Source organism: Hemitrygon akajei, chromosome 4 (genome assembly GCF_048418815.1).
Source record: "Hemitrygon akajei chromosome 4, sHemAka1.3, whole genome shotgun sequence".
Lineage (NCBI taxonomy): Eukaryota > Metazoa > Chordata > Chondrichthyes > Myliobatiformes > Dasyatidae > Hemitrygon > Hemitrygon akajei.
Window position 1 is genome coordinate 81,659,132 of NC_133127.1, and position 27,907 is coordinate 81,687,038.

At 40.6% G+C, this 27,907-nt stretch overlaps 1 protein-coding gene across 7 annotated transcripts in view; it reads right to left on the reverse strand.

Annotated features, from left to right (window-relative positions):
- znf827 (zinc finger protein 827) overlaps nt 1–26,048 on the reverse strand; it is a 95,323-nt gene extending 69,275 nt beyond the window's left edge. For 6 of the 7 annotated variants that reach the window (XR_012098653.1, XM_073042948.1, XM_073042949.1 and 3 more), the window contains exons 1-4: nt 25,717–26,048; nt 4,709–5,719; nt 3,978–4,150; nt 1,065–1,551 (exon numbers count right to left, since the gene is read on the reverse strand). Coding sequence is in view for 6 of the 7 variants with exons in the window: in XM_073042948.1 (XP_072899049.1) it covers nt 1,065–1,551; nt 3,978–4,150; nt 4,709–5,719; nt 25,717–25,762 (1,717 nt within the window). In the remaining variant the exon portion in view is untranslated. The remainder of the gene's footprint in view (nt 1–1,064; nt 1,552–3,977; nt 4,151–4,708; nt 5,720–25,716) is intronic. The other variant, XM_073042950.1, reaches the window with a different exon arrangement.
- Nucleotides 26,049–27,907: the final 1,859 nt, after the last annotated feature.

The following is a 27,907-nucleotide window of genomic DNA, read 5'->3' on the forward strand; positions in this document are numbered from 1 at the left end:
GCAAAAGAGAAACTGCAAATACAAAAAAAACTGAGAACATGAATTGTAAAAGAGTTTTTGAAAGTGAGTCTGTAGGTTGTAAAATCAGTTCAGTTGAGGTCAGTGAAATTATCCACATGGTTCTGAAGCCTGATGGTTGTAGGGTAATAACTCTCCCTGAATCTGGTGTTATAACATTCACAGCAAACTTATCATAAAATAAATCTACATCGTCAAATATTGTATAACTTATTCAAAGCTCTATTCTGGAATTTATACCTCAAAAGAATATACTGAACACTCCAGAACATTAATTGACAAAGCATTAAAAGTTTGGAATCAGGATAGATCATTTTTGTAACATAATAAAGGTTCAAATCTTATCTAGCTGCTTCACTCAACAGATAATAGCATTTTACAGTGCTGACCAATCACAAATTCAGAACAGAATTATAGGTTATCAGGTCTGGAATAACTCCTGATAAATCTTTGCAATGCCTCAAAGAACCATAAACTTACTCAGACGATTTGACAATATTTCATTTTCAGAGCCAAGTGAATTAAGCCACTTTTAGATGAGACTCATTTGATCAGGGGAATTATTTTGAATTTTACTAATGTAAAATACTTCCCCCAATATTTGCATTATAGATTAGCACCAAAACATATTCCTCAACTCTTTGATTGTAAGGGAAAAAATAATACTTTTTTTAAAGAAATAGTAGACCATCAGCATAGTTTATTTCTATTGTTCCCATTGATATACTAAAATAATAAAAGGTTGCCGTTAGTCTCAGGCAAAAATAAATTCAATTGATTCAACATATGCAGTCATCAGTGGCCAGTAATTCACACTTGAACTACATTGTGTGAAAAAGTGTTTCAGATTTCACCCCTAGATGGTCTGGTTTACAGCATACAGAGAAATATACAAAACCATTGTTGCATTTTTAACTCAAGAATGACATATCCTAACTTTTCACATTATCACAAAACTGCAGGAAGTCTTTAAAGAGATAAAAGTTACCATCAGTTTAAAGTAACAGCCAAAAAAGCTACATTTTAAACAAACAAAAGTGAAATACCTGATAAGGTCATAAGAAAATCTGTTGCAGAGACGTCTTGGCTGAAGAGAAACACTTTCTGGGTAGCTGTCAAGTCAGATGGTTTTGATGGATTTATAGTACCCTGTTGGATTGCTTCTGGTTGTTTGGCAAACCGATGACTATCTGATAGTGACATACTGATGACATTCTCCTCAGTGGGTTCCTCTTTAACTGGCTTCAGTGGAACAGCAGTTTCCTTACAACTATCTGCTGCGGTTTCATACAAAAGATGGTCCTGAATTTTTAACTTATTCCCAAGTAGTTGTGTTCCCTCGTTCTTATCAGCAGTTTCATGAGAAGGTAGCCTTTTGACCTCAGATTCAGTAATCTCTTCTTTGACCTTCACCTCTGTTCTGGGAAAGTGCTGATGACAGCGCATGTGGAGTTTTAAACTGAAATGGCGAGATGAGGTGAAAGGGCAAAGCTCACAGTGGAAAGTTTCTCCTCTGTCCTGGTGCTGATGAACCTGATGATTTGCAAAGTTGTTTGTAAAGAGAATAACATAATAAAAGCTTTAAATCAGACCTTTACCCTTGTCACTCCCCAATAAACAAACAGTGCTGTTTTAGCGAAAGAAACAGCTAACTGAAGACAAAAGAAAAATCAAATCAGCCGGTTCATTCAACATAGTGCATTAAAAGCTTACAACTATTTTATGTCTCAACTTTCTCTACAAATTGATTATCTGTGACATCACCTAGCATCACTTCCAAGAATAGAACAATCCATCTGAAAAGCAAATAGAACAAGGGGACTTTGTGGTGTCAACTAAACAAAAAGGACACCTCTATTACAGACAAAACAAATGAGCATGTAGGCTTCACTCTGCAGGGGTTGAGCTGGGTCAAGTGAACACAAGAGAGTGCCAACATTTGATCATTATATAAAGATTTAAAAAGAGGAAAATTTACTTGAAATACAATTTAATAAAGTTTTGATTCTTATCATTTTTTTCTCTGAATGTACATTTTTAAAATCACATCCAAAAGTTTGCAGTACATTACGAGGCTGTCCCCAAATTTATTGGATTATCTACTCTGTTTCCATAAGACATAGAAGGCAGTTGTTTAGATACACTGAATTCACACAAATTAGTCTGATTCTCCACTACTCTTCCATGCTCTCTGCAACAATCTCCCACATTCTACCACTTACCTGCACACTAGAGGCAATTTACTTGAGCCAATTCACCTCCCAACCTTCGTTTGGAATGTGGGAGGAAACAAGAGTACCCAGGGAAAACCTACACGATCATAGGGAGAGTGTGGAACAGGAAATCAGGATTGAACCGAGGTCACTGAAGCCAAGAGGCAGCAGCTCTTTGCTGCGCCACTATAATTAGAAGAAAATAAAACTACAGCTTACTGGAACGAGCACTGTTTTGATATGCATAGAACATATGAAAAATCAGGACATTTGTAGATGCTGAAAACTTGGGAACAGGGTCTGTGAAACAAGAAATAGTTCACAAACAAGTCTGCAGATGCTGGAAATCCAAAGCAACACCCACAAAATGCTGGAAGAACTCAACAGGTCAGGCAGCGCCTGTGGAAATGAATAGATATTAGAATTTTCAAGCTGAGACCCTTCTTCACTACAGACAATAGACAGGAAACAGTTAATGTTTCAGAGATCTTGTCTCTCTGACCTGAAGCATTAACTGTTTCTCTTTCTACACATTACCCGACTTGCTGAGTATTTCCAACGTTTTTGGTTTTAATTATGCATATGGCACAGAATGATAAATGCATGCATGAACCTGAAAAGGTTACTGAAAGCCAAGTGTAATTTCTTGAAAACAAGCATTTTGGAGACACTGAGGTGATTAAAGGCATGTCCACATTTTGCTGCATGAGTAAATGAAACATTCAGTAAGTACCCACAGCTAGTTGATCTGACAACTTCTAACTTTCAATGTTATAAATGTTAAAAAGTTATCCTGCACAGTAAATTACTTCATGACTTTAGTACTTCAGGTCATATGAACTAAAGGGCAGCTGACTTTCATAGCGATAGCTATAAAGAAATAACAGTAATTTCGTCACATTGGTAACAGAAGGCCACCTAGCTATTTCCATAAAATTAAATTGAATCATTTGAACCACCAATTTATTCCCAGGTTCATTTCATTTTGATATCTTTTCTGGCAAAATCATGACACTCATCATTAAGTGGATTATAATTGCTGCAAAAAAACCGTAAGAACCAAGCAAAAATTACAATTTGAATATTTTCATTCTCATAACTTACAATTGTTTCTTACAAAAAGACAGTTTTGATTTTTAGATCAAATTTTAACTGAATTGATGACTAAAAAATCTATTTTTATTGCACTTACCAACATCAAGTGTTAGCTGCATGCCCAGACTTATTACCCAATTAAATATACACTGTGCCATTACATTTATCAGCCCCTTCTAAGATGTACCATAGGGATAGTATGCTTATGTATAAAGGTGAAGATAAAAACCAACTGCATAAATTCCCTGACAAAGCAAAGTTTTTTGACATTAATTGTACTTAGGATTTTAACTAGGACGGTTACTTCTCAGGATACAAAATAACTAGTGTCTATAAAACTGCTTTCAGGAGATGTTTGGATGGGAGAGGTAATTTTCTATTTTTATGTTAAGTATCTATAGTTTACCTACAATCACAAATTTTCTGATTTTAGGATGATAATTTATATTAAAACTGTCACCTCCTCTTAGCCGAACTTAATGGATAAATTAATTTCCAGCAATGAGATTGGTTCTATTTAGACATCTCATTAAGTAACTGTCAACAGTCACTTAAGTTAGTTCTTTTTTTATTTAAGTACCTGTACTACTCCACAATCATCAGGAAAATGCACTGAGAAATGTAAAAAAAAATTAGCATCACTTCAGGTACCTTCATGTGTGATTTCAGATTGTCCTTGCGTGCACAGCGGAATGGACAGAGTGGACATTGGTGACTCTTTAACCCTGTGTGAATCACCATGTGCCGTTTCCAGTAGCTCTTGCGTTTTATAACCAAACCACAAATGGGACACTGGAAGGATTTTCCTCCCTCTTCCTCAGAAACTGTAAAATAAAGCTTCAAGTAATTCATCTGACTGCATCTGTGTTCTCTAACACTGATTCAGCTCAAGATACTGGGGAATTAGACTAGCGTATGGAGAATTCATGTCAATGTAAGATGTATGAAATGAATTTATTTAAGTGAATATTGAAAAAAAAACAATCCAAACCTTCACAGATGGCCCCAAAACAAGAGATTTATAATTAGTGCCAGCTCAAATTTGACAAAATCTAGAATGAATTTTGTATCAGCCTTCATAAAGGGAAAAATTAAACTATGCTGCAGTCCTTTATCCACAAAATATAACATTCACCATGGAGGTTCACACACACAGACATAGCTCACATTATAAACAAAAGGGTTTCCTTTAAAAAAGCACTTCTTGTGAACCTCTGAATAACTTGAATGCAATATGTGATATTGGATAAACATAGCCCATCAAGAGATCTGTAAAATACTTCAGAATAACATAGTGACAAGTAAATGTGATCAACGCAAATGATCAAAAAGTGTTGAAAAGGATAGACATCAAAATAAAAACACCAGAATTTAACTTTTACCTTGATTGGCAGGCTTCAGAGACTTCTGTTTGGGGGCAGCCAACAGCAACTCTAATGGAGCTGATGGAATCACTTTTTCTTGCTTCACTTCCATAGATTTTAAGGTGTCTCCTGGGATAAGTTGATCTTTTCTCTCAACCATCATATTACCTGCAGCTCTAGCTGCAACTTCTTTTAAGAGGGCAGCTGATGAAGTCATTGAGGCCAGAGAAAGGAAAGAACTTCCTGGACGCTTCTGATCTTGAGAAGAAGACTGACTTCTTTCACTAACTTTCTTTGAGAGAGCAGCCAGTGCAGAACTAGCTGACTGCTTTTGAATAGGGCTGTAAGCTGACGAATATGGACTAAACCTCATAGGCTCCTCTACCCTCGAAAGACTTTTGTCCAGGCGAACTGCATTTGCAGCTGCTTTAAGTTTCTGTGTGGCTGAAGCAGGTGATAAACTACAAGATGATGAACTCTGCAGCCAAATATCTTGGTCCCACATAAAGCTGTTACTTGGACTAAAATTATTACTTTGCTCCTGTTTAGCAGCTAATTTCCTAGCAAGAACACTTAACTGTAGTGCATGAGGGGAAGATGGTGACAGAGGCAAAGCCGAAACAAGACCATCTGCAGAACCCTCTTTTTCCTTAGCTCCCAGTCCAGAGCTGCCACTGACTGGTCCAGCCTCCAGCAGTCGTCTCAAGTTGCTACTTATTGGTTTAGGCAAAACAGGGGAGCCCATTTCATGTAACAATGGTGATGAGACAGGTGACAATACATCCTGTTTACCCACAATGTCTCCAACCTGATCATTTTCAGAGATTAGCAATTCCAATGCGTTCCTAATGGGAGTTGTGCAACCTGAGGAGTTATCTGGAGAGGTTTCTTGTTCTTGCAGCTTTTTCCCAGGTGACACATTAAGGTCCTCTTGTACATCTAAATAGGAGACTTCGGAAGGAGTTTCAGAGGCATTTCCAAACCAATCTTCTTCTTCACCCAGTTCTTCTCCTGCTTCTTCATTTCCATCTTGAAAAGAAATTGGGGAATTTAGCAAAAACCAAGATATAGCAATATCATTGAAGCCAGTATAACTACTTGTTTGATCAGAAATGAGTGTATCAACTATGAGCCAAAAAATTCCTGTCATCATAGACCTACTGCAGTTCACACCTTAAAAAGCCATTTTCCTTTGATTTATCCCTACACTAAGTAATCAACCAATGATCATATTTAATCTGTGGTCTTTGTTTGACTGGCAGCTGTAATCAAACTTGTTTACAGACAAACATCTCAGCATCAGACAATAGTCAAGAGTCTCAAGTGGAGTAATGTGTCCAATTCTTGCCACCTTTAGGAAAGATGTTAAGGTCTTACAGTTGGAAAAAAAAGACTTAATAGAATAATCCAAGAAATAATGATTTTACTCTAGAGAAGGCTTAATAAAAGTGTTAATAATTATGGAAGGGCTTTGAATTAGTGTAAATAAGGAGATACAATTTCCAATGACTGGAAGATTTGTAATCAGAGGATACAGATAGCTAACAAAAAGAACCAAGGGGGTAGATGAATAATTTATTTTACACAGAGCATTGTTACGATGGAATTGAATACAGTCGGCCCTCATTATCTGCGGGGGATTGGTTCCAGGACCCCCCCCCCCACCGTGGATACCAAAAAACGGGGATGCTCAAGTCCCTTATTTAACCTGTCTCAGTCCCAGTGGTCTTTAGGACCCAGTGGAACCCTGGACCTTATTTAACCTGTCTCAATGTGGTGAACATTAGGACCTGGCGGCAGAGCTCTGAATCCATAGTGTTTCTGTTCACGATCACGATTGAAAGTAAAGTGTAAATAATAAAGCGATCGGAAAGAGGTGAAACGCCATCAGTCACTGGAAAAGCGTTAGGCTACAATTGGTCAATGATCAGAACAATTTTAATGGAGCATGTGAAAGGCCCTGCCCCGATGAAAGCTACAATCAACGCAATGCATTGCGTTGCATTGCGTTGATAAGCAACGCAGTGTTTTAATTATTAAAAACGTTTATTAAGTGTTTTATATGCATAGAAAGTTAAAATACATACTATATACTAAGACAAGCGTTGACTAAAATCCGACTTAAAGATGGACTCAGGAACGGAACACGTTCATAACCCGGGGACTGCCTGTACTTTTAAGTCATCTCTAGATTACTTATAATACCCAATACAATGCATATGCTATGTAATTAGTTTTTATACTGTATTGTTTAGGGAATAATGACAAGAAAAAATAGCCTGTACATGCTCAAGCAACGAGTGCTGGAGAGAGAACTTCCGGGTTTTCCCGATCCGCGGTTGGTTGAATGCGGAACCTGCAGATAAGGAGGGCCGGCTGTACTCAAAAAAGGCTAAATAGAAAGAAATGGAACTAAATGGGTCATTTTTTTCAAGTTAGTATAGGCACAAAAGATAACATATTTCCAAATAACTGAACTACCTAGCAGTTTATTAATGTTTGCTAGGCGAAACAAGAATAAAATAAACATTGCTAATGCCAAGCACAAATTACAATATTTACTAGCAATTGAAGAAATACCGAAGGAATTTCGATATTATTTAAGATAATGCTAATGTCCAAAATCTGAGTTCCATGCTGACGGTGGTTAAAAACAAAAATAAATGCATCTTTATTTCTGACTGTAGAAGCATTGGGAGTTTTCCATATTTTAGTATTGTCAAATCCACATCACTGGAAATGGTCATTTTTTCCATATATTAATTTGATGGTTAAAATAAGATCAGTTTGTGTGATTACCCTTCTGCTCTCTTCACAAATATCACTATTATTCTCTTCCCATGAAAGAACAATGATCACTCACAGCTGCCTCTGGATGGACACCAGCAAAACCCATGATTCAGTACTCCCACAAAGTGATTTTCTAATGGAAATGAATAGGGCTTTTCTAAAGGAAAAACATACTTTATAGAATGAACTACACTTTCACATCTCTGTCAAATAGGTACAGCAATATTGTGTAACTATAGATGTTGTAAATAATTGGTGCATACAGGTTCCTCTTTCTGCACGCAGCTAGAGGTCACCGTTGAAATACAAAATATCTTATTGACTATTATTAGCAGCTTCCTCACAACACAATCAAAATGGGGGTCTTATGTTCAGTAGCGCAGTGCTAAAACAAGTAAAAGAGACCAATAAGTAGCATGATGCTGATTGGTTGCATAGTAAAGCTATCATTGTGTTGGCGCATGGCCTAGTGGGCAAGGCCTCAGACTAGTAACCTGAAGGTCACTGGTTCGAGCCTCAGCTGAGGCAGCGTGTTTGTGTCCTTGAGCAAGGCACTTAACAACACATTGCTCTGCGACGTCACCGGTGCCAAGCTGCATGGGTCCTAGTGCCCTTCCCTTGGACATCATCGGTGGCGTGGAGAGGGGAAGGCCTGCAACTTGGGCAACTGCCGGTCTCCCATACAACCCTGCCCAGGCCTGCACCCTGGAAACTCCAGGAACAGATCCATGGTCTCTCGAGACTGACGGATGCCACCACCACCAAAGCTATCATTAACCCTCAACAGTTATCTTGAGGTAAAGACAAAGAAGAAGCCTTTTTTTGCAGTATCCATATCAATAGAGTGCCAAGAGTACAACTGTGCCATCTCATGCAATATCTGTACTTTTTTTTACAATACAGGGATGCACATCAGGTCAAAAAAAAACTTGGCTCCACTGTGATGCTGCACCAATAACCAGTGTGGATATTAGCAAAGAATATTTCAGAGACCATCACACACAAAATGCTGGAGGAACTCAGCAGGTCAGACAACATCTATGGAATGAATAAACAGTCGACATTTTGGACCAAGACCCTTCTTCAGGACTAGAAGGAAAGGGGGAAGTTGCCAGAATAAAAAAGTGGGGGGGGGGAGAGGAAGGAGGACTAGCTAGAAGGTGATAGGTGAAGACTAAGGGCTGGAGAAGAAGGAATCTGATAGGACAGAAGAGTGAACTAAGAGAGAACGGGAATAGGAAAGACACCAGGGACAGGTGGGTGATAGGTGAGAAGAGGTAAGAGGCCAGAGGGGGGAATAGAAGAAGAGGGAAGAAGATGGGAAAATTACCAGGAGAAATTGATGTTCATGCGTCAGGTTGGAGGCTACCTAGATGGAATATGATTTATTGTTTCTCCATCCTGAGAGTGGCCTCATCGTGACAGAAGAGGAGGCCATGAACCAATCTGTTGCAATGGGAATGGGAGTAGGAAAGTAAATGGAGCGGAGGTGTTCAACAAAGCAACTATGAAGAGGTCATGCAGAGACTGTACCCTTCATGCCTGACTGTTGGAACAGTTTGCCAATTTGAGCTGACATGCTTCAAAGTTCAACATTAAACTTTGACACACTTGCAGTGGAAGGTTTCTGTTAAATGTATCACAGTTATTCATGGTGGTCTCAGCCTCATGCTTCAGATTCTTAGATTATTCTTTATGTACCCATCAGTACTACCACTTTATAACTATAATCTGCTGTCATACTGACTAGTTCAATCTTTGACAGGAGCTATGGTGTTTCTTTGTTCTTTCTCAGCAAATATTAACTTAATGGTTGGGAGTTAATTTGTTCTTAATATATTAACCTGTGGGACAGAAGAAGCCTATTTGTCACACTATAGTCCCAAATGAGTTTTCTTTAGTCCCACTTCATTCTACTTAGTGTTTTGAATACATATCCAAATTCTTCTTCAATCAATAGGCTTCTATAATCTTTGAAGGCACTGTTAGCTTGATCAAACTTATATTATTATATTCCTACAGTTTTGGGTGAATCTACCTTCCGTATTTGTCAATCTTCTTCAGATATAAAACAGAATTGATGAAAGTCATTGACATGAAACAGTTTCTTTTGTTTCTCTCTTTACAGATGCTACCAAAACTTCTGAGTATTTCTAGGACTATGGATTTTATTTCAAATTAACAGCATCTGCTGTATTTTACTTTTCAAGCTCATTCATTCTTTGCATGGCAGTTCCATACAGAGTTTGAGATGCTTTTCGTACCTTCAAAAATTTATGTTCCTTATGCTAACATTCACTTAATGTGTCTATCCTGTCCTGGGAACAATTCCATGCTTTTCAAATTATTTTTACAGTCTTGCATACTATTAATCTGTTGATTTGAGAAAATGAACAAATTAGTTGATCTATGAACACTGGATTTAATAACTAACATCAATTAAATCTACCTAAAATCCACCAATAAATACCTGGGCTTAAATTATAACCATATGAAAAAGAAAACTTTGTTATTGAGTTGAAAGTTGGATTTAGAAACTTCATTAAGTCTGCAGATGCTGGAAATCCAAAACAACACATATAAAATGCTGGAGGAAATCTCAAGGCCAGGCAATATGTATGGAAAGAGGAAACAGTTAATGCTTTGGGCAGAGCCCCTTCAGCAGGACAGGGAAAGAAGGGAAGAAGTCAGAATAAGAAGGTGGGGTGAAGGGAGGAAGATGTACAAGGTGGCAGGTGATAGGTAAAACCAGGAGGGGGAGGGGTAAAGTAGAGAAGTTGATTAGTGAAAGAGATAAAGTGCTGAAGAAGGGGGAATCTGATAGGAGAGGGTAGAAGATCATGGAAGAAAGGGAAGGGGAGAAGCACCAGAGGGAGTTGATGGGCAGGTAAGGAGTTAAGGTGAGAGAAAAATAGGAATGGGGAATTGTGAAGATGGATTAAACCTTGGCACATCACAAATGTGCAAGATGTTAGAAAGCAAATAAAAAAAAGATATGCAACAGTAGAATCAAATAGGTGTTCAGGTAACATCAAGAAGTTTGAACTGAGACCACACTACAAATTAAGTTTTTGGTAATACATTTTGCTCCCAAAAAAATAGGATTGAGTTGGCTCAATGTTTGTTGTCTTTCTCCTATCTTATTAAACCAATTAAGCATCTCAAAAATATAATTTGAATCACCTTTGATCTTTTATATTCAAGAGAAATGCAAACTTAATCCATTCAATTTGTACCAACTGTTCAGACTTTTTATCTAAAAAGATTACCTGCATCTTTCTACTATACATTATGAATTATGTCTAAATTCCCAACCTAACATTTGCAAAATGTAAACTGTATAAAAATCAGTATTCAGAATTTTGTTTGACCAAAGCCCTACAAAATATTCTTTTAGATTTTTTAAATGTTAAAACCACTCTCTCTATTCTCAGCTACCTCTAAGAACTTTATATTAACTGGATTACTTTTCCATTTATGCTACATAGCAAAAAAATTTTTCAGTTGATGCACAAGGTTCCACAAAACAGCAAATGAATTGCCGTGCAATTGCAGCTTGAAGGAGAATTGTTGATCAAGACAATTGGAAAGCTCTCTGTTCTTGAAGTTGTTCTATGGTACATCAATACCAACCTAAATAGGCAAAAGCAATTTTAGTTCAAGTTCAGTTCAAATGCAAAATACCCTCTTGCAGTTTGTGTAGTTCAGAGATCCTCCAGCGTTTTGTGTGTTTGAGTTTATTCCTCTCCATAAATGCAGCCTGACCTGCTGAGCTCCTCCAACACTTAGGTGTTTTTCCATCAATTTTGCTTCTAGCTTCTATTCTGCCCTTGAAATTACTCTCCCCTTTCTTCTTCGTCTCCATCTATTGACTCCATCTTTTATAAACTGACTGACTCTCACAGCTACGGCATCTTGACTGTACCTCTTCTCACCCTGTCACTTATAAAAATTGCTATTCCCTTTTTCAGTTCCTCCATCTCCACCGCATCTGCTCTCAGAATGAGGCTTTCCATTCCAGAACATTGAAATGTCCTCCTCCTTTTAAAAAAAATGGGGTTTCCTTCTTCTATTATTAATGCTGTCCACACCTGGATCTCTTCCATTTCCTGGACATCCGCCTTCACCCATCTTCCCACTGCCATACAGGGATAGAGCTCTCCTTACCTAACACCCCATGAGTCCCCACATTCAGCATATCAGTCTCTGCAACTTCTGCTATCTTCAATGGGATCCCACTACCAAACACGCCTTTCCCACTACCACCACTGCCCCACTTTCCACTTTCTGTAGAGATCACTCACTGGGTAACTCATTTGTCCACTTGTCCTTCCCCACTGATCTACCTCCTGGCACTTAAACCTGCAAACAGGACGTGCTACACATCCTCCCTCACCACCATTCAGGGGCACAGACAGGTGAGGCAACACTTCACCCCCGTCTGTCCAGGTCATCTGCTGTACCTGGTGCTCCTAGCGCAACCTCTGATGTAGACTGAGGGACGGCTTTACTGAGCGCCTTCGCTCCATCTACCTCAAAAGGGGGAATTTACATTTTAAAGCTACTTCCCATTCATTCACAGTTTGACATATTAGTCCACAGCCTCCTCTACTGCCATGAAGAAGCCACTCTCAGGTTGGAAGAGCAACACCACATATTCTGTCTGCGTGGTCTCCAACTTGACTTCTCCAGAAATGTCTCCCCCTCCCATTCTCTTCTTTTCCTATTCCCCACTCTGGCTCCCTTCTTACCCCTCACATCTCCTCACCTGCCCTTCTCACCTCCCTCTGGTGCCCCTCCTTCTTCCCTTTCTCCCATGGTCTATGTTCCTCTCCTCTGATTTCTTCTTCAGCCCTTTAGCTCTTCTACCCATCACCTTCCAGCTTCTCACTTCATCCCCCTCTCATAAGAACTTAAGAAATAGGAGCAGGAGCAGGCCATCTGGCCCATCGAGCCTGCTCCACCATTCCGATCTGATCATGTACTCATTTCCACCGACAGTGGAATGCAAAAGTTTGGACACCCCCAGTCAAAATTTCTGTTACTGTGAATCGTTAAGTGAGTAGAAGATGAACCTATCTCCAAAAGTCATAAAGTTAAAGATGAAACATTCTTTTCAACATTTTAAGCAAGATTAGTGTATTATTTTTGCTTTGTACAATTTTAGAGTGGAAAAAAGGAAAGGAGCACCATGCAAAAGTTTGGGCACCCCAGAGATTTTAGTTCTCAGATAATTTTACAAAGGTCTCAGACTTTAATTAGCTTGTTAGGGCTGTGGCTTGTTCATAATCATTGTTAGGAAAGGCCAGGTGATGCAAATTTCAAAGCTTTATAAATACCCTAACTCCTCAAACCTTGTCCCAACAATCAGCAGCCATGGGCTCCTCTAAGCAGCTGCCTAGCACTCTGAAAATTAAAATAAATGATGCCCACAAAGCAGGAGAAGGCTATAAGAAGATAGCAAAGCGTTTTCAGGTTGCCGTTTCCTCAGTTCGTAATGTAATTAAGAAATGGTAGTTAACAGGAATGGAGGAGGTCAAGAAGACCATGAAAGCTTTCTGAGAGAACTGCTCGTAGGATTGCTAGAAATGCAAATCAAAACCCCCGTTTGACTGCAAAAGATCTTCAGGAAGATTTAGCAGACTCTGGAGTGGTGGTGCACTGTTCTACTGTGCAGCGACACCCGCACAAATATGACCTTCATGGAAGAGTCATCAGAAGAAAACCTTTCCTGCATCCTCACCACAAAATTCAGCATCAGAAGTTTGCAAAGGAACATCTAAACAAGCCTGATGCATTTTGGAAACAAGTCCTGTGAACAGATGAAGTTAAAATAGAACTTTTTGGCCACAATGAGCAAAGGTATGTTTGAAGAAAAAAGGGTGCAGAATTTCATGAAAAGAACACCTCTCCAACTGTTAAGCACGGGGGTGAATCAATCATGCTTTGGGCTTGTGTTGCAGCCAGTGGCACAGGGAACATTTCACTGGTAGAGGGAAGAATGAATTCAATTAAATACCAGCAAATTCTGAAAGCAAACATCACACCATCTGTAAAAAAGCTGAACATGAAAAGAGGATGACTTCTACAACAGGATAATGATCTTAAACACACCTCAAAATCCACAATGGACTACCTCAAGAGGCGCAAGCTGAAGGTTTTGCCATGGCCCTCACAGTCCCATGACCTAAACATCATTGAAAATCTGTGGATAGACCTCAAAAGAGCAGTGCAAGCAAGACGGCCCAAGAATCTCACAGAACTAGAAGCCTTTTGCAAGGAAGAATGGGCGAAAATCCCCCAAACAAGAATTGAAAGACTCTTAGCTGGCTACAGAAAGCGTTTACAAGCTGTGATACTTGCCAAAGGGGATGTTACTAAGTACTGACCATGCAGGGTGCCCAAACTTTTGCTTCGGGCCCTTTTCCATTTTTGTTATTTTGAAACTGTAAAAGATGGAAATAAAAAAGTAATCTTGCTTAAAATATTAAAGAAATGTGTCAACTTTAACTTTATGCCTTTTGGAAATCAGGTCATCTTTTACTCGCTTAGCTATTCACAGTAACAGAAATTTTGACCAGGGGTGCCCAAACTTTTGCATGCCACTGTACGTACCTTTTCCTCATAACCCTTAATTCTCCTATTATGCAAAAGTCTATCCAACCTTGTCTTAAGTACCGTAGATTCCGGATTATAAGCCGCTACTTTTTTCCCACGCTTTGAACAGCTTTGAACACTGCGGCCTTTACTACGGTGCGGCTAATGCATGGTTTTTTTTCATGCCGCCAAAAACATTTTGCCTCGTAACAGTAGACCAATAAAATTGATGAGTAGTTCACAGAGGTCCAATGAAATTGTACGATAAATCAAGCGCACTTTCACAATTAAATTATTGTAAATCAGTCATTTGTACTCACCCTCATCAACATGGAAAACACTCGAAGAAAAGCATTGTGCTGCCTTTATGGCAGTTATTTAGTTTATAATATTTTCGCTTAGTAATTCATTTGTTAGTATTTTCTAGTTAAAGTTAGAAGTGTTTTAAGTATATTTGTTTTCTGTACTACATCCCGGGATGCTATGAAGTCACATCCGGTTTTGCCGCGTCTTGTGGGGAAAATACCGGTTTGCGATAAACGGAAAGGAGGGGGCGAGCGCATTAGACCCGCGCGATGATGCAGCTTTTAAGTTAAAGGCGATCAATAACTTTTCCTGGTAGGCTGCAGTATATATTTTTTTACCAGTCGTTAGGAGATATTGGAATGTTGTTCGTGCACTGTTCAGTAAAAAAGTATATGCAACGTAATTTGTGTGTTACCGATACGTATGTATATTTAAAAGTAGCCGTGTTACAGGCACGGTTCAAAAAAAAGCATTTGCAATATGTATTTGTTTATGTTACCATACGGATTTAATTAACAGTTAAAAAATCCTCACGTGTAATATCTTTCTGTGTAAATATCTCATATTACAACGTGGGACACCTGCGGCTTAAAATCCGGTGTGGCTTGTACAAGTACAAAATTGATTTTCTTTCTAAAATTAGAGCCTGCGGCTTTTAATCAGGTGCGCTCTGTAGTACGGAATCTACGGTATATTTACTGAGGCAGCCCCCATTGCTTCACTGGGCAGAGAATTCCACACATTCACCACTCTTTGGGAAAAGCAGTTCTTCCCATCTCCATCCTAAACTTACTCCCCTGAATCTTGAGGCTATGTCCCCTAGTTCTAGTCTCACCTACCAATGGAAACAACTTTCCTGCCTCTATCCTATCAATCCCTTTCATAATTGTATATGTTTCTATAAGATCTCCTCTCATCCTTCTGAATTGCAGAGAGTACAATCCCAATCTCTCCTCATAGTCTAACCACTTCATCTTTGGAATCAACCTGGTGAACCTCCTCTGCAGCACCTCCAAAGCCAGTATATCCTTCCTCAAGCAAGGAGACCCAAACTGCCTGCAATACTCCAGATGCAGCCTCACCGGTACCCTATACAGTTGCAGCATAACCTCCCTGCTCTTAAATTAAATTCCTCCAGCAATGAAGGCCAACATCCCATTTGCCTTCTTGATAGTCTGCCTTCCCACCCACCTTCCTCCTCATCTGGTTTCACCTATCACCGAATAGCACATACTCCTTCCTCTCCTCCCAGCTTCTTATTCTGACTCTCCAGTCCTGCTGACGGGTCTTAGTCCAAAATGTCAACTGTTTATTCCGCTCCATAAATGCTGCCTGACCTGCTGAGTTCCTCCAGCATTTTGTATATGTTCAAGATCTCATCTGCTAGCATGTTTTCTATTGTAGCAAACAAAAGTAGCACACAAGTTTGGCAAACAATGTCTTATCCCTCAAGATCTCAGAGGCTTAGTAAGGGAACAAACATCACAAGTAGTATCAATGCTGGGAGAATCTATTAATCTTGTGCTGTTGTTTTTGGGGAGAGAGTGATGGGAATACAGTAAAACAAAAATGTAACAGAAGACAAAAACTAGACAGGAGAAGAAACTGCCAAAAAGAAAGTGAGACAATGCAAGAGAGACAGAGGGCAAGGTATTCAGAGAAATATCTCTTATGCTTTTGGCTCTCTCACCCAATATCATCTCATTTTGGCTGCTCTGTTTTAAAATGTCATTTATCTACTCTCTCCTTCAGCAATGACGTACTGTACTATCAAAATACTGAACAATTTACTGTAACTTTGGTAATCTTGTTTACAGTATTCTTTATGGTGTTATAACTGCTGTGATATTAAATGAAAACTTTGAAGAGTTGGTACTATTTAAGTTAAAATGTATGTTTTATTCTTCAATCTGGGACAGTCTTCAATATCTTAAAAATTGCTTTAGCCATGCATATGGCAGGTTGTTAAGGAGAACGAAAACACATCTGCTTTGGTGCAAAATATGCATAAAGATTCATAGTGGTACATTTTTTCAAATAAACAGCATACTTATAGCTTTCCACTTTAAGTACTACAATGTCAAAACTTTTATAAATGTCTAAATTTCAAAGCATAATTGTGTCAGATAATAGCAACTTGCCCACCTGTCTGTCAAAAAGTGATATTCAAAAGAGATATTAAAGGAAACAATTCAAAAAGGGCATCTATTCACACAAGTATAATGAATTTTAATTACTAGGAATTAGTAGAGGTGAATTTGTGTATTGAGGGGAAGTGCTGGAAGCAAATATGACAGCAATGTTTAAAATGCATTCAGACATGCACCTGAAGAGGCAGGGGATGGAAGAATATAGACCAGGTGCAGTCAAATAGGATTAGTTTGGACTTGCATCACGACTGGCACAGATATCACAAAAAGGGCCTGATCCTTTGCTGTACTGTTCTGTGCTGGATGGATTGTATGAAGTTAAATAGCCAGCAGTTATTTCAGTTGTGCAAGATTGTTTTTCTAATGGGTACTTTGTATCAGTCTTCACTGTGAAAGACATTAGCAGTGTGCCAGAGGACCATGAGTGTCAGAGAGTAGGAGTGACTGCCATTGCCATTACAAAGGAAAAAATGCCTGGCAAACTCAAAGGTTCTAAGGTGGATAAGTCACCTGGGCCAGTTGGACTACATCCCAGAGTCCTGAGAGAGGTTGCTGAAGAGGTAACGGATGCATTGGTCATGATATTTCAAGAATCACTTGATTCTGGCATTGTTCCGGAAGAACCATGGAAGACTCCAAATGTCACTCCACTCTTTAAGTAGGGAGGAAGGCAAAAGTAGGTATACAGGAGATGTCAGGGGTATGTTTTTTTTACGCAAAGTGGTGAGTGCGTGGAATGGGCTGCCAGTGACGTTGGTGGAAGCAAATACAATAGGGTCTTTTAAAAGACTCCTGGACAGGTACATGGAGCTTAGAAAAATAGAGGGCCATGGGTAACCCCAGGTAATTTCTATAGTAAGGCCATGTTTGGCACAGCTTTGTGGGCCGAAGGGCCTGTATTGTGCTGTAGGCTTTGTATGTATGTTACGTTTCAAATGAAAGGAAATTATAGGCCAGTTAGCCTAATCTCAGTGTTGGAGTCTATTATTAAGGATGAGGTTTTGAGGTACTTGGAGACTAACGACAAAATAAGTCAAAGTCAGCATGGTTTCTGTAAAGGGAAATGTTGCCTGACAAATCTGTTACAGTTCTTTGAGGAAATAACAAGCAGGGTGGACAAAGGAGAGGCAGTAGATGTCATTTACTTGGATTTTCAGAAGGTGTTTGATAAGGCGTCATACGAGGTTGCCGAACAAGATAAAAAATTTATGCGTTACAGGAAAGGCACTGACATGGATAGCGGAATGGCTGACAGGCAGGAGGCAGAAAGTGGAAATAAAAGGTGCCTTTTCTGGTCGGCTGCTGGGTGTCTGGTGGTGTTCTTCAGGGGTCAATATTGGGGCCGCTGCTTTTCACATTGTTTGTCAATGATTTAGATAATGGAATTGATGGCTGTGTGGCAAAGTTTGTGGATGACGTGAAGATAGGTGGAGGGGTAGGTAGTGCTGAGGAAGAAAAGCGATTGCAGCAGGACTTAGACAAATTGGAAGAATAGGCAAAAAAGTGGCAGATAGAATACAGTGTTAGGAAATGTATTTTGGTAAAAGGAGCAACAGTGCGGACCATTATCTAAATGGGGAGAAGGTTCAAACATCGGAGGACTTAGAAATCCTTGTGCAAGACTCCCAGAAGGTTAATTTAGAGGTTAAGTCTGTGGTCAAGTCAAGTCAGGTCACTTTTTATTGTCATTTCGACCACAACCGCTGATACAGTACACAGTAAAAACGAGACAACATTTTTCATGACCATGGTGCTACAGGAAACTGTACAAAACCTACACTGAACTACATGAAAACACAGAAAAAAAAACTACACTAGACTACCTACCCAAGACTGCATAAAGTGCACAAAACAGTGCAGGCATTACAATAAATAATAAACAAGACAATAGGCACAGTAGAGGGCAGTAAGTTGGTGTTAGTCCAGTCTCTGGGTATTGAGGAGTCTGATAGCTTGGGGGAAGAAACTGTTACATAGTCTGGTCATGAGAGTCCGAATGCTCCGGTGCCTTTTCCCAGATGGCAGGAGGGAGAAGAGTTTGTATGAGGGGTGTTTGCCTTCATAATGCTGTTTGCCTTGCGGATACAGCGTGTAGTGTAAATGTCCGTAATGGCGGGAAGAGAGACCCCGATGATCTTCTCAGCTGACCTCACTATCCGCTGCAGGGTCTTGCGATCCGAGATGGTGCAATTTCCGAACAAAGCTGTGATGCAGCTGCTCAGGATACTCTCAATACAACCCCTGTAGAATGTGATGGGGATGGGAGATGGACTTTTCTCAGCCTTCGCAGAAAGTAGAGAGACGCTGCTGGGCTTTCTTTGCTATGGAGCTGGTGTTGAGGGACCAGGTGAGTTTCTCTGCCAGGTGAACACCAAGAAATTTGGTGCTCTTAACGATCTCCATCGAGGAGCCGTCGATGTTCAGTGGGGAGTGGTTGCTCCGTGCCCTCCTGAAGTCAACAACCATCTATTTTGTTTTGTTCACATTCAGAGACAGGTTGTTGGCTCTGCACCAGTCTGTTAGCCACTGCACCTCCTCTCTGTATGCTGACTCATCGTTCTTGCTGATGAGACCCACCACAGTCGTGTCATCGGCGAACTTGATGACGTTGTTCGAGCTGTGTGTTACAGCACAGTCACGGGTCAGCAAAGTGAACAGCAGTGGACTGAGCACGCAACCCTGGGGGGCCCCGTGCTCAGTGTGGTGGTGTTGGAGATGCTGCCTCTGATCTAGACTGACTGAGGTCTCCTAGTCAGGAAGTCTAGTATCCAGGTGCACAGGGAGGTGTTTGGGCCCAGTACGCTCAGCTTTCCAATCAGTTTCTGAGGGATGATCGTGTTGAATGCTGAACTGAAGTCTATGAACAGCATTTGAGTGTACATGCCTTTTTTGTCCAGGTGGGTTAGGGCCCGGTGGAGGGTGATGACAATGGCGTCGTCTGTTGAGCAGTTGGGACGGTACGCGAACTGCAGGGGATCCAGTGACGGGGGCAGCAGGGTCTTGATATGCCTCATGACGAGCCTCTCGAAACACTTCATGATGATGGATGTGAGAGCAACGGGACAGTAGTCATTGAGGCAGGACACTGAAGACTTCTTCGGCACGGGGACAATGGTGACGGCCTTGAAGCACGTTGGGATGGTGGCGCTGCTCAGGGAGATGTTTAAGATGTCAGTGAGAACATCTGCTAGCTGGTCTGCACATCCCCTGAGCACTCTACCAGGAATATTGTCTGGTCCAGCAGCCTTCCGTGGGTTGACCCTGCACAGGGTTCTTCTCACATCGGCCACGGTGAGACACAGCACCTGGTCATTTGGAGGAGGGGTGGACTTCCTCGCCGCCAAGTCATTTTCCGCCTCAAAACGAGCACAGAAGTTATTCAGCGCATCTGGGAGGGAGACATCACCCACATAGTCAGGTGATGTTGTCCTGTAGTTGGTGATGTCCTGAACGCCCTTCCACATGCGCCACGTGTCACCGCTGTCCTGGAAGTGGCTGTGGATTCGCTGGGCGTGTGCACACTTTGCCCCTCTGATGGCTCAGGACAGTTTGGCCCTTGCTGTTGTTAGGGCTGCCTTGTCGCCTGCTCTGAAGGCGGAGTCACAGGTCCTCAACAGCACACGCACCTCCGCTGTCAACCATGGCTTCCGGTTAGCACGTGTAGTGATGGTCTTGGACACTGTGACGTCGTCAATGCACTTGCTGATGTAGCTGGTCACTGATGCCGTGTACTCCTCTAAGTTGGTAGAGTCGCCATAGGTTGCAGCTTCCCTGAACATGTGCCAGTCAGTGTGCTCAAAGAGGTGTGGCAAAGAAGACAAAAGCAATATTGGTATGTATTTCAAAGGATATAAAATATAAAAGCAAGGAGATAATGCTGAGCCTTTATAAGACACTAGTTGGGCTGCACTTGGGAGTATTGTCAACAGTTTTGGGCCCCATATCTCAGAAAGGATGAGTTGTCATTGGAGAGAGTCCAGAGGAGTTTCACAAGGATTTCAGGAATAAAAGGGTTAACATACGAGGAGTGTTTTGCAGCGTTTAGCCGGTACTCACTGGATTTTAGAAGAATGCGGGGGGATCTCATTGAAACCTACTGAATCTTGAAAGGACTAGATAAAGTTGATGTGCAGAGGATGTTTCCTTTGGTGGGGGTATCCAGAACTAGAGGGTACAGGTTCAAAATTGAGGGGCAACCCTTTAGAACAGAGGCAAGTAGAAATTTTTATAGCCAGAGCAGTGAATCTGTGGAATACTCTGCCACAGACTGCAGTGGAGGCCAAGTCCATGCGTATATTTAAGGTGGAAGTTGATTGTTTCCTGATTGCTCAGGGCATCAAAGGATATGGCGAGAAAGCAGGTATATGGATGGGGTTGAGTGGGATCCGGGTTCAGCCATGATGGAATGGCAGAGCAGACTCGATGGGCTGAATAGCCTAATTATGCTCCTATGCATTATGGTCATTGAATACCAATTGAAGCATTTTATTTATTTAGAGATAAGGCTCAGAACAGACCCTTCTGGCCCATCGATCCATGCTGCTCAACAACCCACTCACTTGCCTGATCATAGGACAATTTACAATGGCAAATGTCTTTGAACTGTGGGTGGAAACTGGAGCACAGAGGAAAGCTACGTGGTCACGGGGCAAATTAAAAATCCCTATAGACACGTCGAATTGAACTCTGATGCACCGAGCTATTATACTAACTACTATCATGCAGATAGTTATTTTGATAATCATTAACAATAAGAAATTAACATCTCTGAATAAATTTAATTATATTCAAAATGTTAGTAAACAGCTTTAAATGCAAAATGCAATATTTCTCACTAGATCATGCTGAGCAAGTAAACAGCTCACTACATTGGGAATATTCACTTAAGAGGTATGACTAGACAGCACTTCATGGCAGATCTGATCCACACAACAGCTTGCTATATTAAGTGAATGACATTGGCCAATTGTAGGTTGACTCCCAGTGTTGTTTCACAACTAACAGTTAACCATGTTCATTACAAATCCTCTGACAAGCACTAATGCACTCCAATTTCCTCACAACATCCACTGCTCTGTCCACTAAGCACTTGACAAACAAGAAATGGGAGTTAGAATGTAATGGTAATTTTCAAAGGCATAGCTGAGCTTGCTCAGGAAATGAGTTTAATTCATATCAGGGCACACCATGCACAGAAAAATTATAGCATACAATATTGTGTAAAGAAAATGTCAATTCTCTAAAATGCTTCAAAGGAGCTTATAGCAGAAGAGGTTCAAGGCTCCACCTCAAACTTTGCTAAAGTTGGCTAAACAGGGCCAAGATGTTATGGAATCAACCCAAGTTAAGGCAGAGTAAACTATCCCAAAGTTCTAGAACTCCTACAGTAATAGCAATTTTTGCTATAAATTTATACACAAGATGTCACAACAAGGACAATATCAGGCTCAATTGATATGTCTTAATTGTTGGATAACCTGGTGAAACAGGCCAACAGGGTTCACACAGGTGCACCACCTAAACTGGCTAAGAAATGCAAGGCAATAAAGGAAATATGCTAGCGGTCTAACAGCTTCAGGAATGAGAATAGTTAATGGTGGAAAACAAAGTACTGGCATTACTCAGAATTATAAAACTGAAAAGCCTGCATACTCTCCTATACTGCAAATCAGCATGCATCTCTCAGCCTATCCTCTCATACACATGAACCTAGACAATCAATAACCTTCCAATTCCATGGCAACTACCAAACAGATAGGTCAAAGACATGTACCCAACAGAACAGAACACCTGAAAGAGAAACACTGAATTTCAAAACAGAAAGACAGGAAGTTATTGCAACAGTTTTGAAATAATTGAACATTACTATCTTTGTGTAATGTTAATTTTAGTATAATTGGGAATAACAACATACAAAATACAGTCTAAATTTTATATGCAGTGTCAGGATATTTAAAAGAATACCAGCCTGTTTTGTCAACACATTATTTTTAATTTCATGTCAATAACCCATAAAATGATAATCAAAATAATTTAACTCTTATGTGTTAACTAACTTCTCACAACAATCATATGTGGCATTTTAGGATTAACTAATGGCAGTGGCTGACATGAGCTAAGCATTCAATGGCAATCACTTTTTGCTAAACTAATTTTAACAGGTAGATAGTTAGGAAGTAAAAAACTACCGGTAACTTACTGACAGTAAACTATTGATTATAACCTGAAAAATATATCTTAATTTCATTCCAGTTCTTATTCGTTTGCACTCGTAACAAAAAGGAGTCGATCAGCTTTGTACCAACTCCCAGAGGAGCAATTCCACAAATCCCAATCCCACTCTCCATTTTTCTGCTATACCCCTGCAATTTATTCTTTGTCACGCGCCTATTAACTCGCATTTGATTCTTTATTGTTATTAACTTATACTAGAATGTGACTTACAGGAGCCAATTAACCTTCTTGCTCATCTTTGGGACTTGGAAGGAAACTGGAGCGCCCAGAGGAAATGCACACGGTCAAAGAGAACGTGCACAGTCCAGAAAGTTTTACTCAAGGTCAGGGTCAAACTTGGGTCTTCAGTTATGCTGTAGCGCCGTGCTAACGCCGAGCTGGTGAGTTACTAGAACAGCCATCACCATGCAAGTAAGTGACAAGTAGTTTGTCTGTTGTCACATGTCTACCACATCTATAGGGAGAATCCAGAGATCCACAACTGAATGAATGCTAATGCGTAACCATTGCTATTCTCCCTGCTGTTTCCCCAACTCCATCATCGAGTCAACCAGTAAGTAAATCATTCTGAGCTAGAACCATCACAACCACCAGGCCTATAGCATCCATGTCCCTGTAAAAAAAAAGCCCCGATCTTTGAACTGTTGTTTTCCTGAAATGATAATATGATACTGTATTGTAGTTCAGTTCCATCACCAACACTAATTTCATTAAGTTGCAGTGTTTTTCTTTCAGTACTGATTCCCAAATTTCTTTACCCTCTCCAATTTTGCCCCATCTGCTCTGAAGACAATGATGTGTATTGAAATGACATCCCGCAGGTGCAGTCAAGAAATCTGATTGTCTAGACATCAGTCATGCAGGTGGCAAACAATGAGAGTCATTTGACTATATGACATTGAGAGTCAGGTAACTATCTGACCTTAAGGCCCTGAAAGAGGATTTTGATCTTTAAATTCATAAGCACCTCTTGTGGTATAAGTGATCTACCAACCTAGACTGAGGTTATCTGAGTGAGTCCAGAATACCAAAGGCATTTGAAATATCTTCCGCGATGCCCTCCCTGCCTAAAACCATGCGATCATGAAATCAGGGCTTTTCCTCGTCTACACGGTTCATTAACATATGATAGTTTGACCTTAAAATCTCCACACAGGTTCTCCAATCTCCTGCTCTAACATTAATTAAATCATCACAAGCTCCAAAAATGAAATGACAGAAGATTAAATACGCATGGAAATTTATGGACTAAGTATTTATTTGCAGAAATTTAAAATTAGTTCAACGTGCAGAGTTCTCAAAAAAACTGTGAAGTTGAAGAGTACAACTGCAGCTATGGATCACTGTAACAAGCTTCCCCAGATGTCATCAATATCCTGGAACAATTCTTTGCTAAAGTGCTAACTTAAGGGAGCAAAAAGGCAACTTGTGACAACAAGCCATCAGTGATAGACTTGATCCCTGTTGCCAGATCCGAGTAACTATTCTCATAAACAGTCTATCGTTCACTTTCTGTCATCCAAGCTTTTAGTAATCATGGGTGATCTTAAACTATAAATGTAGACTAATGGAGACAAAAATTATTATGTATAATCAATACAAATTTTGCTAACATGTATTTGAGTCAGTTATTACATAACTCAATGTAATTAAGACTAGCCTCTCAATCAATAAGTAAGTCATTAATTTAACAAATCTCTTAATAGGTTTTACATAGACAAGTGCTTTTAGATAGTCACAATGCTGTGTTGTGCTTTGTCGGCTGCGGTGCAATGGTGGGATTGACCTTTACTGCACAGTCAGTAACCAGAACAGGAATCCTGGAGATGTTATGCACAAGGCACGTTTGCAACGCACGCCTATTGCCGCGCCTTTATTCACCATCATACCAATTAAAATAGGAGTTTGTCTGACTGAGTAGCATTAGATGACTAACAGTAAACTAACATGCATTTGCCGTGATAGCAGAGGCTTGGTTACCGGTGTCAAAGCACACGGTACACAGTGTAAATAAATACAAGGAGGGTGAGGACAGCACTGGAGGAAGGGTCACAATTTGATCCGGTGAACTGTATTTGTAGCAAAGGAACAGTAAAAGCTGAAGTGCTGCAGATCTGAAGGAGTTTACTCGAGTCTTGATACGAGAAAAAAATAAAGAATTAAATGGCAAAATGTCAGTGCGAGGCCGGCGCTCGGCCTCGACTGCCAGGGCGGCTCTGACCCGAAGCCGTGAACTCGGGCGTGATCAACGGCGGCCCCTCGGGTAAACCCAAGGCGGCGAGAAATCATGCTATCCCCCCCCCCCCCACCCGAGCAAGCCTGAACTCAAAGTTGCCGCTGAAATAAATAAGGCAGAGAGAGAAAGTGCGGGACTGATGTGAGCAACTCCGAGTGGAAGAAGAGGAAGGAGGCTGCTGTTGCTGGGCCAGCGCCAGGAGCAAAGCCGGGGGCAGAGGCCGCGGCCTGACCTCTCGCTGGGCCCGGGGCGGGGGTCCACCATCCCTTCCTTTGGCCTAGCATAGCCCCGGACTTTCCTCGCTCACTCTGCCCGCCACCCCTTCACCCCTCAGTGGGATTGGGGCAGAGGTTAAAAACGGAGTGAGAAGCCACGCACAGTTCAGTCGGTGACCGGGAGGGGTGAAAGAGCCGAGGGCAGACTCCGGCTCCACGGGAACGTGTCGGAGATGACCCCCCCCCCCCCCCACACACACACACCACCCCGCCCCGGATCATCGCCGAAAGCCCCATAAATCACACCCGGTCCGAGGTGCAGAAGGAGACTTCAAACGTTCCCCCTCCCCTCCCTCATCGCCACCAACATGGCGGTCTCCACCCGGCCGCCGTGTTAAAAGGTGAAGCGGTGGCGGCGCTCGGTGCCTTTGTCAGCCTCACCCCGTCACCCCGGCCCAGCCGCCCGGCTCACCCTCACCTCCGACGCCGCTCACTTACGCGAATAAGGCAGGCGCTTCGGCTGCTCCTGCTTTCTCCTGGGCATTTTCCTTCCTCCCCAACTCCTCTCTCTCTCTCTCAAATCATTTTCTCTTCACATTCGCCTTTATTGTCATTTTGTGTGTTGTTGATGTTATTGCCGAGGCACAAAAACACCGACAAGAAGAATTGGCGGCGCGCACCGGAGTGTGAGTGACATGCGGCGCTGGCTCGCACTGCCCGTGTCCGTGTGTCAGCCGGGGCTGGTGCACCTGGCGAGCTGGCCGTAGCCCGGTGAGTGAGTGAGTGTGAGTGTGCCGCTGCTACCCGGAGCTCAGCTCTGCTCTGCTCTGCTCTGCCCCAACCCTAACACTAATCCAGGGATCAAAGGGCAAGTGCGGGGACGCCAAGTAAAGGTGCCGCTCGGCTCGCAGGGAAACATTCGCGACCAGCTTCACGTCCCCCTTTCTTGCTGGAGCAAAATTAAAAAATGCATTCATTGCTTGCATGGTCCATCCGCGATCAAAAAGATGATTTCAAACCTAAAGGGCGCCGTTTGCCACATAGCGTGCCCCCCCCCCTCCACGCTCTGTATATTTTGGGGTGGGAGATTGGAAAATAATTCATTGTCGCTGTCTGATAAAAATCTGACTTTGGCAGCATTTATTTTCAGCAGCTGGCTTACTTTCGTTGAGAAACCCCGAGTGAATCTTGATAAATCCAACTTTGCTTTAAAAAAAATAAGAGCTCCGTGTTTGGAGGGTTTGTAAATTTGAATCTTAAGATTTTATTACACTTAGTTAAAAAGAACAAATACTATATATAGAACCTGTCGGAACCACAGCATTTGTAAACTAAAGGTGCTTCATCGGGCAACAGCTTCGAGTATTTCATTTTAACTTACAAAACATGCCTTTGTCTATTCAACTGGTTAAAACTGTTTAAAAACTATTATCTGCTTCCTCTAATAACATTGGGAGTCAGTCCTTTTAAAAGATAATATTCTCCTTACCTATATACATAACTTTCTATTTCAAATGTAAATGATACACAAAAATAGAAGAAAATTCTGATTGATATTTGCATTTTTAAGTTATTGTTATAAAGTAGTATTTGATCTAATAACGTTTGTATTTGTTTTCCAGACCAACATTAGTTTTCTTGAAAAAGTACATACAATTTCATCAAGATAAAAGAAGTAGTAACTAAAATGTACAAAATGAATATATATTTCACAAAAAAAACACAATGGATATATTCAGTAACAGTGATGAACCTATAACATTAATTAGATTTTCCTCTCTATTTTAAAAATAAAATTCCCTTTTTTCCAGCACTTTCTGTTTTGTATTTCAGGGTTTCAACATCTACAGTATTCTGCTTTTGGAATAGTAGATAATATATTTCCTCAGAACAAATGAAGGTTGATAAACTAATGCAAAGTTCAACATTAACTTTCTCCCTCTACATATACTGACTGAAACATTAAGAGATTCTCATCATAGATGATGGCATGTATTTCCAGCAGTTTCTGTTTTTTATTAAGTGAACGTGTATGATAGTTTTGCATGTTTTAAATGTCCTTGTATTACTAATGGATTTAAACATACTTTCATATTTATTGAATGAAAAATATCAAAATAAATAACATTTCTGCACTTTTGCACAATATATCCAAATGAAACAAACAGGTGTTTCTATATAAGGAACATGTTTCTGTTAATTTATTTTGTAAGAGGAATGCATGGATTAGATAATTGTAAAATAGTTTTGGTCAATTGAGCAATCGTTGTGATTTAAAACACATGAAGTTTGATACAGCTGACAATGCACTTACTGTAAGCACGCTTTATGTATCCTGTTCCTTTCTTTAGATTTCCAAAATCAACAGAATTTTGCTGTTACGATTTCAACGTTCGAAATAGATTTATTATCAAAGTATGTATGCAGTACAAAACCCAGAAATTTGTCTTCCCCACAAGCAGTCACGAAATAAAGTACCATAGAATCAACCTGTCCAAAGAAAAACATCAAACATCAACACCCCCTTCCTGCGCACAAGAAAATCTCGTAAATGACAACAAAAAAAGAGTATAAAACACAAAAAACATACTTCAGTACAGTTCGAATGTATACACGAATCTACAATAGAAGGCAAGGAACACACTTGGAATTCTATGGAGCTATTTTCACATCTTCTGGATGTCTCAAA